The 12589-nt window shown below is 36.3% G+C and overlaps 1 protein-coding gene across 2 annotated transcripts in view; it reads right to left on the minus strand.

The window, feature by feature from the left end:
- The window catches only part of VTI1A (vesicle transport through interaction with t-SNAREs 1A), a 252761-nt gene that overhangs the window by 93295 nt on the left and 146877 nt on the right, over positions 1 to 12589 (minus strand). The window contains exons 6-7 of one of the 2 annotated variants that reach the window (XM_042817703.1): positions 7716 to 7786; positions 3246 to 3307 (exon numbers count right to left, since the gene is read on the minus strand). In XM_042817703.1, coding sequence (XP_042673637.1) covers positions 3246 to 3307; positions 7716 to 7786 — 133 coding nt within the window. Of the gene's footprint in view, positions 1 to 3234; positions 3308 to 7715; positions 7787 to 12589 lie in introns of both variants that reach the window. The other variant, XM_042817704.1, reaches the window with a different exon arrangement.

The raw sequence follows: 12589 nt of genomic DNA on the forward strand, positions 1-12589 counted from the left end.
ACTCCCTAATTCACATTGGCATAGAGGTCAAAGGATAGATGTTGGAGGTGGCAACATCACACCACAGATGCCACTTTCTTATCTTAAAAATCTATAATTTAAAATTCTGTAACTGAAACTAATCTGAGCTTCTGTTATATTCTCACTGTTCTAAAGAAGTCATAAAATATCAGGTTGTCCACAGCTCTAGATTAATGTAAGAGGAAATGATCAATGTTTTGACATTATCAACATGCTGATATTATCCTAGTAATGAGGCGCTATAAGTAGAACATTCCAGTTTAGAGCTATCTCAGTAGGGTTTTATTTTTTTTTACAGAAAAGAAAAAAGAATATTAGAAATATTTCCAATTAAGTATGTTTTAAAAAGCTTGTCAGAAAAATCTCCTTACCTATATACGCAAAATACCAGGAGATAAAGCCCAGTACATAAACCTGGCTACTTTAAGTTGCTAAAGCACCAAAATGGGATAGGAAGACTTCTGCCTGTTCTATCAGTGATTTCTTTAGTGACCTACAGCAGCTAATAGATTTTATCCCTGCTTTCATTCCCTATCTCCACAATTTTATGCACAAACACAAGGCTGGAGAACTTTGCTCTTTTTACAAAGGGAATAATATTGCTCTCATTAAGAATCCTACTTACTTCAACATCTAATCTCTTAATAAGTTTGGCCATACTCACAAGAGATGTTGTTTTACCTTTCTGAGAGAGTAAAAATAGAAGTAGTTTGGTATTGCCATGCACAGACTGTTAGTCTCTTCAAGCTATTCAACTTCAAGCATATCAAAATTCCATATTATGGAAGCAGTAACTAAGTTGAGCTACATTCAGCTTAACATTACCTTTTCTGTATGATAATAATGTGAAGAATAGTCCTCCAGCAATTTTTCTTTTTGGTTCCAGCAATTAAGTGAAACATTGGGTAGTGGTTATTGAAGTATGCAAAATTAGGATAACACTGCCAATCTGTGCTAATTATTTTTTATACAGTTGTATTTATCTAATTTGAGCAGATTTTTTGGGCTTTGTATTTCGTGATTATTCTTGTGACTAAACAACATTGGGATGATGCTGAGGCTGGGATAATGCTTCTAGTCAACAGTCATAGAGCAAATCAATTTCACCTTGCATCTATCTATTACACGTTCTTACAAAATATCCTGAGAATCTTCTCCTGCAAGCTGCATCTGTATCAAGGCATTTCATTTGACATGTTCACCTGAACAGAGCCTAAATCCTAACCTTCCATTCATCGAGATGGATGAGCTAGCTCAATATTTTAGTTAAAAAGGAACTTCAGTGCCTTTTTAACACACAGAAACATGCTATCTTGGTTTTCAACTGCATAATCCTTTTGTCTGAAAACAAGAACCCAAGTACATTTCAGAGAGATCATATTTTTCATGTGGTTTATGGAACACTTATAAACTGGGACTCCTAACTGTGATTTCCAAACACAAAACAAAGTCAAAGGTTACAGCATATGTTTTTGCTTCAGCTTCTCCAAATTACTTGCAAATGTATTCAAACACAATACGAGGAGATACTTTATTTTATTGAAAACAACAGACTACAGGGTGCTGCAAAAAAAGGCTGAGGTACCTCAAGCATAAACATGGAAAGAATACATTGGTTCAGAAACCCATAAATCCTTATTTGAATCTGCCAACCTGAAAGCCAAGTAAGGCTCGAAAAAACTATTTTTCCTAAATGCTATGTCTGATTAAGCCATACTATTAAATGACAGCTGAACTTTAACATTAATATGATATTATTTAAATAACTGCACGATTTTTTTTTGCACTAAAATGATGAATGATTTTTAGACAGCTCAATTGACATAAAGCAAGAAACCCCTTTAATGAGATTTGACAAAATGGAGACATATGCAGAATATTCGTTACAGCTCATGTCGCAGGATCCTTCCTGGGGAGACTTGGGTTGGGTTCTATCTTTTCTTTCTTTCTTTTTTTTATATATTTTATTTTAGTTTGATTGTCTAAAGGCACTGAACCATCCCTTTCAATTGCCATTTTCTTTCTCCATGGATTTTGAATTTAGTTCTTGTCATTTACATATTACTCTTAATCAGAGAATTTTATATGTTAGTTTGGAGCTGCAATTGTAAGAAATCTGTGGAATGAAGGCATTGGGTTCAGTCCTTTCAACCTTTGTCAACTGGGTATACAAGGCACTAACAAAGACATTTGTCTGAAAAGACTTATGAAGACATAAAGCTTGCACTAAAGAACAACTTAATATATTCTGGTTTCACTGTTTTCCAAGACAAGCGATAAATCTACAACTCTGCTAAAACTTACTCTAAAGCTAATTGCATTAAGCAAACATGCATTGTCAAAGCCCATGAGAAGAGTAATTTCATAGTGAATTCTTCTGAGGATGTCATATACTCCTTTAAAACTGTACATTCATATCACCCAACAATATCACCTATTAGAGTGATGCACATCCTCATCAGGAAGATGAATAAGAATGCAGAAATATGGACATTACACCTAAGTCTGAGTGCTGCTTCACTGTGTATCCCGAGATGCCACTCAAAAAGTCTGTCTGGGAAGGTAATGACATAATATTTAAGGGAGAGGGTAGTCATAGGTGACTCCCACACTGTGATCCCACTCAGATTTTTAGGATGTGATTTTTTTCCCTCCGTATAATCTAGCTTTAATGCCACAGACTGTTGGCATAACTTCTAAGCCATGAAACAAACATGCTGAAAACACGGAGTTGTACAACGTGTCTGCTCAATTGATTCAGACAGAACTGATCACCTTAACCTTTTCTCTGTGTATAAATTTATATAGTTCCCAAAAAAATTATGAGCTTCCTCACATACAATCTAACAGGTTGAAGAAAAAAAAAAAAAAAGTGAAAACCCTGAAGTATTCAAGAAAAAGGAATGTGGGAAATGATCATCAAAAAAACTTAATTTTAGAACAGACCAAAAAAGCCCAAATACAAAGAAACAAAGATGAGAAATGATTGAGCAAGGGGTAATCCCTCAGGCTACAGAAAATTCTTTCCATAGCTGTGACAAAACCTTCTATCTAACCTGCCTGCTTCATTACCACAATTCATTTGAAGTAATTCTATATAGCAGCTCAAGTAAAAAAAAAGTCAGGTAAGTCAGCAAAATGTGGAGGCTGAATTAAAAAGAAAAAGGCATAGAGGGAAAGAGGGAATAAAAGAAAGAGTGGAAGTGTCCCTACCTTAGCCTTACCTTCGCAACATCCCTGTCAGTATCCTGGAGCTCTTTCCCAGGTTTGCATCTGTTTCTCTAAGCTGGGGAGAAAAGAGTTCCATTAAAATTAAATGTCACATGAATGCCATTTTGTACAAAAAATGCAGATTTCTTCTGTCAGTCTGTGGGCTTCAGTTTGAGACTATAACAAACTCATTAAGTAAGAAAGCCACCAAAGTTCTGAAATTTGAAAAGGTTTTGTTTGGTTTTCACTTTCACAGAGCTGAAACCAATGGAAGATAACACACTGAGGCAATAAAGATAAATCAGGACATAGAGGAAAATCCTTATGAATGATGTGTTGAAGGTAGATATGTTTGGAGCTTGATTATCCTTGAGGTCCCTTCCAATCCAAGCCATTCTAGACACTGTATAGATTGCTATCTGCAATGGTAATTCCCATTGAGGTGCACTATGTACATTGGTTATAGACATTAGGGAGTGCATGAAGGGATGAAGAGGCAGCCATGTGCTGTGTTACTGATGCTTTAAGAAAGGAAAACTAAACACATCTTTCACTGTTTTTCAAAGTTATCTGTTTAAAGAAAAAGCAATGATACAGAATGGTCATTTTACTGATTCTGTGTTAAAAAATACACCCACATTATCCCTTAAATAGAAAACCTGTGATGACCTTACAGCAGTGTTTTTAGTACTTTAATAGGACACAGGAAAGCTACATGGACAGCTTAACTTAATTAGCTGCATTGTTTTACAGTTCAGAAGTCATGCAAAATAGGTAAAACCACAACTGAATGGAAAGCAAAAGTGGGGATACTAAGAGAATGATTATAAAGAAAATGAAATGCCTATTAAAATAGAACAATAATTTCTGTTCTTCTTTGAAAAGAATTAAATGCTTCTATTTTTGTGCTTGTTAATATCAGACAAAAGGCAGCCTAGAAATTATGAGCTACAGTTCACACAAAGAATAGCGTTTCTCTCCTATTGCCTCTTCTGCTGGTAGCTAATGGAGAGACATCTTCGAACTTTCTAGAGAACTCTGAACCTGAGAGACATTAAAATGCACTGTAAGGGATATCGTAATTATTGTCAATTACAAATTAGCAGGAAGCACCATTTCTAATATGCCTCAAAACACAGCAGTGTGTACATACATAAAAACATTTTTCTCCTAGCAAAAGCTGAATGTTTACCTTTTCATTATCAATCATATTGAAAGGATTATCTGAATCATTGCCTTATTAGTAAAGAAATTTTGTTGTAGAAGACAAAATGAATCTTGCGTTATAAATCCATTGAAAAAATAGCACTGCCAAGAAAAGTGGTAGCCTTCCAGTAACAAACCACCTTCACCATAACAAACCACAATTATATCTTGAATATATGCATAGCACCAATATCAAAAGCAGTTGCTATTCTGGAGTCTAATATTGTAAATATCTACTACCAGATTTAATGCTTATTACTGAAATCGCTAGTTGCAACAAATGACACATAACCTTTATGTACAATTTCCTTCTTGTTCTTGGAAAAAGTATTAAGGAAGAACCAAGCAGAAGCTGAGATGGGATAACACCAACCAAGATTGCTCTTAGCAATACTGTGTTCAGTGGGAAAGCTTGCACTGAGACCAGAGCTCTGCAATTATGCAGCATGATGGAACAAGGATGAGCATTATATTCTGGGGAGATCATTCCCTCATTTTTTTTTCCTAATTCATCTAGATAATACAAGCTCCAGAAAAGCTGCTTAGCTCAGTTGGACACAAGTAAGAGGAAAAAAAAAATAAAAAATTACAATAATTATTAAAAGGCTCATAAGAAACCAAGTTCTTACTTGTGCTAGAAGGGAATCTGAAGCACAAATGTATGCTTTACATTGGTCTTTTATTATTCATAAAGATGCATTTAACACTTGGGGCTTCTCATACAAAAGTAGCTCTCTCCTTTTTACCATTATATGTTTGATCCTAACTTTCCTCTCTCGCTGCAGGATTCCACCTGACAGCTCAAATCAGTTCTGATAGTTAGGAGGGGAAGTGGAACCTTGGAGGCTTCATAAAGTCCTCTAAGCAAGACGACCTCATACTTTTATGGCGATAAAAAACAAAAACAAAATGCATCACAAAGTAAGCAAAAGAAATGCTAATAAAGAAACAAACGTACAGACACACTTGGAAGATCCCAAGAGAACACTGAAAAAAACACAACCATAAACATTTTCAAGCTGTAAGTTTGTTTTTATTTAAAACTGAATTATCTGGTGGTAGTTACTCCATTGTGTCTTTACCAATACCAGTGCAGTGCAGAAGCCAAAGAACTGGTAGTGGGCAAAACTCTGAAGCGGCAAATAATGGCAATTCATTGCTGCAGCAAAAGCCTTTTGAAAGATGTTTTATTATTAATAATGGCCAATATATATGGTGTGCAAGAAAGCTTTTACAAATAGTAACAAGAAGAAGAAAAAAAGGAAGATGAGCAAGATGCATACGTTGATATCTTGCCTACCTTAAAACACATTTTAATTTAAGGTTTTGTAAAAAAAATCTTTGAAAGTCCTGCATAGCGTAATTCATCTCTTTGGCTCTCATAGCAGAGCTTTTACCCTTTCTCTTTGGCTTAAAAAAAATTAAGAAACAATTTAGGGAGTTGCCCTTTTGTGGATGTTATTACACATGTAGTTTCCCCTATATTCCAAATAATAGCAGTTATTTCTTGCTTTTCATTCAAACATTTTACTCTGCAGACAGGAAAACTCAAAATATGTAAATTTAACCAAACTAAATAGACACTATTTCTCATTTAAATTTTACTTACTCATAAGAAAAAAAAGGTCTAATTTTTACAAGATTCAGCTGCAAAGAACTGACCATCATGTCCAGGCTTTCAGATGACAAGTTTGTTCCCAAGCTGAAAGGATAACGCCTGAATGTATTCAGTGTAAAGTTATTAAGCACTGATACAACACTTTCTTCCCTGGTCCTTAAAAAACCTCCACAAAATGGAAAACGTGGAAAGTTATTCAAGATCATCCCTGACTTTACATTTGAGTTCACAGACAGATGTGTTACTCTGAATTCCCCAAACAAAGTAGTTCAGTGGCACACAGTAAGATCTCAGAACTTGACATCTTCCACTTACGATGAGATCTTTTGCTGAACTGTAATTGGATGCAAGTTCCTAGAGTAGTCCTCAGTTTTCCATTGAAGAAATTTGCTTCTCATGCAGAAGGTAAAAAAATGCAAAATTTATGCTACAAACTATGTGTATATGGAGTTATCAGAACTATGCTTCCTCTTTCTCTAACTTTCATGAGGATTTTTTGATTCAGCAGAAAGAGATACACATTATTCATCTTCATTGCTCAGCTTATATTTGCCCAGATAGAAACAGAAAAGTATCTCTGACTTATCAGTCACAAGGGATTGAGGACTGGAGAGGAAATGACACAGATTTGCCTCAACAACCCTTGGTAAATGCTCACAATCCCTTTACTTAACAATTTATTTGTACTTAACGTTTTAAAGTAGCTCATACCCAGAACTTTAAAAAGCAGCTGGTACAGCTGACAGAAAATGCCTCGTTAAAGCTGTCATATGGGGCTTCACCAATCAAAGCTATCCAAGTAAAGAAACTCCCTGGGACAGATCAGGGAGTTCTCTTAAGTGACATTTGTCAGAGAGAGCCCTGTGAGATGACTTAGCTTTGGCAAAATTGGACACTCAAGAAACCATCTGATCAATGGGTCCTGGACAGAAAGGCTCAGATGCAGTCATGACTGGTTCTGGGAGAGTTAGCAGAGCTGGTAAGATCTTTCCGAAACTCTGCGAGCAGAGATCAGAGCCAAAGGGTCAAATCTTTGAGACTGAGGTTCAGAGCTGATGAGTTGGTTGGGATGGGTTATTGGGCATCTTCACTAAACTCTACAAAGTAAATATGATCCCTGCAGAGGCAACATAAGCCAAAAATGACATAGATATCTTTCTGACTGCAGTGACAGAACAGCAGTATAGGAAACTACAATACAGAAAGAAACATTGATTTTACCCATGTGACGATGAGAAAAGGAGGTAACTATTGCATACATCCTTATAAAGCAATTATTAGCATTTGCAGCTATGAAGAGCAGCAGTTGATAAATTATTGTAAGCTAAATCATGATATGAGCTTTGTTTCATAGAGTCCAAGAAGTCACTGCAATGGACACTATAATAAATCCTTCAAAGGACAGAAAGGAGATCTGACTGTGTGTGATGGCAGTGACAGCATGCTTGCAACAGTGCGTTTGGTGACTTCAGTGTGACTCCCTGGGGGAGCCCATATAAGACACTTCTTAAGTGCTTTGCTGCAGATGGTGATTACATCTTACAATAGCAGCTGATTTATACAAAACTAATCAATATGCTGGACTATTTTTTGCATGCACAGCGAACTTGCCTAAAGCAAATAAAATCTGTGACCAGCAATTACTTATTATCAAACTTACCCTTTCCCGAGCACGCTGGATCTTCTCTCTGTCATGGCTGAGGTTTTCCAGCATCTCCTGTCCAATCTGCTCTGCATTAAAAAATCAAAATGCAAATCATGAAAAATATAGCCTCTGACTGTAAGGCCTCAAAATGCCAGGTTAGATTGTAACAAAGCTATTTAAAGAACAGCAGCACCTAATACATGTGATAGCCTAATCCGTCCTCCTCCTAACTGCGAAGAGGACAATATCATTATTTCAACTTTTCCACACAACATAAAACTGCAGGAGTAACACTCAGACCAGAAGCTGTCCCTTTGCCATCCGTCAAGGTTGCACAGGGTCTGGAAACCAATGCTGACCTTTGGTCCATGGAACAAAGTCATGAAGACTTCCAAACCTGCTCTGAGTGCTGGGAGCTTGTGCTACCCACACGCCCCTTACATCCACTCCTTGTCTTAACAAGGCAGACAGGAAGCTTTCGCTAAAACACCAGCAATCCTTTACTTCTGAAGATAGTGAGAAGTCATTTAAGAAGAAAATCTTTCTCTATGCCTCTCAGCTTTTACCATTGGTGCTTAAACGAAAGTCAGTTTGAGCTAAGCCCAGTTACTGGTGTCTATTCTTCTCCATCACATAGTATTTCTGGCAGGTCTGGAGATGCACTGCAATGGATCTGCTGATGTCTGTAACAGCAGACATATACGTTACTCTGTTGGCATCACCATTTGTTTACACACGGGTTGCTTGTTTCCATAGCTCATGCCGAACCAAAGGTTGCAAAATTATAGCAGAGAAAGGAATCCATGCCTCAAGACAATGCAAGATGCCAAAACTTTATTCTTCAAACAGCTTCAGTCAAATGCTCCTCTTTGACTGAAATAATAGCAGCAAGTATAGAAAAGAGATTTTAATCTTCAAAGCTCTACAGGAACATTAAGAAATCCTCCCTGTATTTCCCTGAAGGAGAAAACGAAGTTAAATCACTGCCATTTACAGGTGCGGAAGCAGACACAAGTAGCTGAAGCAGCCGTAGCTTTGCCTCAGGACACGTCGTGAGTGTGAGACATGCACGTTCAGCTGGGCTACTGAGTGAGCTCACCACCTGAGTGAAGCCATAAAAACAGGCTTTCTTCATAAACAACAAAAATCACATCTTGCCTTTGCTCTGGAATAAGTTGGATGCAAAATGTCATTATGTGAGGAGATGTGAGAAAACAAATTGGTTAAAAAAAAAATCACCAATATGCCAGTAGAATAAATTCCTTTTTTTTCCCCAACAGATATAGTCCATTCTCAGGGAATAATCCAATCAGAATCACCCCAAACTTTTAAAATCTGGGACGAGTGATTTATTTTCCTACATGCATTTAACACAATATACACACACTGTCAGATGAAGTCTAAGGAAATTCATTACATGTATATTTCTCTATCTGTTGCCAAGTACAGTACAAGTAAGATAAATATTTCTTCAGATATCTGACCACAAATTGACATCCTCATTATGCTATCTTGTCCCTCTTGGCTTGCTGTGCTTCACTTTTAGCTGTATATATAATGCCTCCCAAAGGTGAAATGTGGTAAGATTTGTGGTTATTGAGTTAAAAAAGCTATAAGGTACCATCCATCTCTACAAATGGTAGACTATGAAAGCGATTTGAGGCAGAGCTTCGCCTATGCTTGCATGCCCTAAGACTTACTGGATGAACCCTTAAAGGTTTATTCTTATCAAAGCACTTAAAATACTGGCATACAGAAACAGATAAATGCATTCAGTGTAGTCTAGAGGAGAAGAAAAAAAAGCAAAATACATTAAGATATAGAGGAAATCAATCAACAAATTACTAAACAAGCATGAAGTGAAATTATAACAAATACTTCTCACTAAGAATTATACTTATGGTTGTGCAGACAAGGAGCACAAAGAGCACACCTTCCTTCAGAGGAATAATTTTAAAGTAAATGGCTACAATGGCTTGATATTTCACAAACAAAGCTTGGAAACATCTTTATAGGAAACAGCTCTATTTTTATTACACCAATTTTAAGCAAGTTACTGTGGGTTGGTTTTTTTCATCTTCTCCCTGTCACTGGCAAGTTCACACTCTTAGCTTTTTATAATGATTGAGTTTATTTTCCAACCATCAATGTGACAGCAGCATCAACTGTAAGTGAGGGTAAAACACCGTCACTTTGACGAATAGTGTATTTTCCTCTCATTGTCGATGACTGAAGACATCAATAAATAAGGAAGGAGAGCATGTCAGCCAGAATATCACAGAATGAATTGTTGATATGACACTTAGGGATTAAACCTTCAGCCATGAAGTTCAACCTAGCAGAAGGGTCTGAGAACTGAGATAGTTGCGTTTCTTCCCAGCAGCCTCTATAGATAAATAATTGGATGGATCATCAATTTTACAGGAGCAGCTTTACTCTACATGCACTTTAGCTGATGATCTTTGGCCTTTTTTGGGCTAAAATAACAACATAAGTTGAACAAAGAGATATAACGGAGGTAACATAATCTCACAATAAGTTCGCAAACATAAATTGACACCTTTATCTACAGATCCTTTTCATATCCTTGTTCTGTTCTCAGAAAACTCACTGATAGCAACAAAAGTTGATATTCTGCTGAAAGGTCACAACAGTTAAATAAAAACACTAATACATGAAGAAAATTCAGACTCACAAAATGACATGAAGACTTCTCCTCACTTGGTTTGCAAGTGAAGGTGTTCAGGACTGGAACAAAGCAACATTACCCCACAGTAAAGCTAATTATGGGCTTGATATCATTCCTATCTGCTTGCTATCGTTTCTCAGGTTTTCCAAGGACTCTGATGTTTTCCTGACAGTTAAATCAGTTTCCCTTCATGTGGCAGATTAGTGCTTGTAGTGTATGGTTCCTTCCAGATTAGTTACAAAGCAAATTGTTGATGATGCTAATACAGTTATATGAAAAGATAACATTTCTAAGATATACTGTACTGCATATGCATGAAGTAAGGCCAGTACCTGAACCGAAGATTGTTTTGTGCTGCCAGTAACTGTGTTATTTTCATAGAATCTTCACAGTGTTAATTAGTTGGTGCTACACTTTCTACCTGAAATTCCCAAAACAATGCAGAAAATTATGTTTCAAAATTGCAGCTGAACTATAAAAAGCAGAAGGGTAAATGCATTCATGTCCTTATAATCTGTTTTCTGACAGGCAGCAGGAATGTTCAGTATAGCAATTATCTCAGTCTTAAACAATGTTGTGATGAACAGAAAAAAATTCTGAAGTACATAAATGTATTAACAAACATCAGTCTTAAGGAGTGAATGCCAAAATTCACAGCTGCAAAACACTGCACCTCGAAGGTGTTTAAACAGAGCAAAGGAAACCAGCTTTTTCAGAGCTAAACAGTTTGATAATAATGAGATGCTATGGGTCTCACACAAACAGTGAAGGTCTATAGTGCAAAAAAAATGTAACCCATTTCTTTTCCTAAAACACTGAACCCAATTTGAAGAATGAAGATTTCCCCAATTGAAAAACAACTAACAGATGCAAGCCCAAATTCTCTCCCTTCATCAGTGTAACAACTGGAAATTGGCTTTCAACTTTTATATTGAGATACACCCACAAGACAACAATCATTTCTAGTGATGCTTTACACTTCTGAATATCCCCTTACTTTGGAATTTGCATGTAACCTATATGAAGTATTTATTTATAAAATAGTGTAAATCATAATTATTTCATGTATGTTCCACAAAGCTTGATTTGTAATACTTACACACACATCAGGGATGCAAAATAAATAGTACTTGACTAGTTTTTCCTTTCCTTTTTCTTTTTCTTTTTCTTTTTTTGCTTGTAGTCATTTAAGTATTTACAGCCAAACTGACTTTGAAAGAGCTTTTTCTAGTCACTTTTTTCCTTAAGAACAAGTAGTATTGAGTAATAATAATGAGTAATGTCAAGTGACAGGAATGATGTGGAATGAGCCACTCCAGGCTTTTGGGTAAATAAACATGTATTTTAATTAATTTTGATGACAGAGTCTGCATTTTTTCTTTTCATATGAAAAATAATAATAAAAAAAAGCAACGTGATTTAATAAAGCACTTTCCTCTCAAAAAGTACCCCGTATGTCTGTACATACTTACATAAAATGAAAGAAAACATGTTTTGTAACAGGCAGCTGAAATGCTGATACAGTTTAAAAACACTAAAAAGGATTACAAACAACCAAATCATGCAGAGCATGCCTGAAGTACGATTTGTCCAATCTTGTGTTGTGCACAGTGCACACACGTGAGCTGTGCAATTAGAGGTGGGAAATCACAAACTAATTTACACCAGGAAAAAGAGATGATCAAGTTAAAAATCAAGAAGAAATAAGCTCAAAAAAACATCCACAACACCATTCGTCACCGCAGAAAGAATCAGAATAAGAATGGATAACATCTCCACACTGAGCTCTCCAGGCTTGCCTAGAGAGTAACACCATTGGAGAACACACTTCTCTGTTGGTTTTGCATAGAGACACAGCCTACTGTGAAGGCAGAGCAAAACCTTATGGAATATTCTTAGACATGAACTAGGCTGGCACAGGTAGAAATCCAGTAAACACATTCAAGGCCACATTCAGTTTTTTCCAAAACACTGTCACTCTGCTCTGGAGAAATTAAAGGTTTAGATTTTAGGAGACTAGAGAGATAAATCATTAATGACAGTTTCTGGGAAAAAAATACAAAAATGCTAGAAGGTGTTAAATACTGGCTGTTCAGAGGTGGCAGCAAGCAGATTTACAAACTTGGAAAATATATAGCGTAGGAGTCAGAAGAATTTGGGGTTAAGTCAAAATGCTTTATGCTTCTGACAGCAGAAAGTT

Source organism: Centrocercus urophasianus, unplaced genomic scaffold (assembly GCF_019232065.1).
Source record: "Centrocercus urophasianus isolate 14NV4802_14NV808 unplaced genomic scaffold, USGS_Curo_1.0 seq_17, whole genome shotgun sequence".
NCBI classification, from domain to species: Eukaryota; Metazoa; Chordata; class Aves; order Galliformes; family Phasianidae; genus Centrocercus; species Centrocercus urophasianus.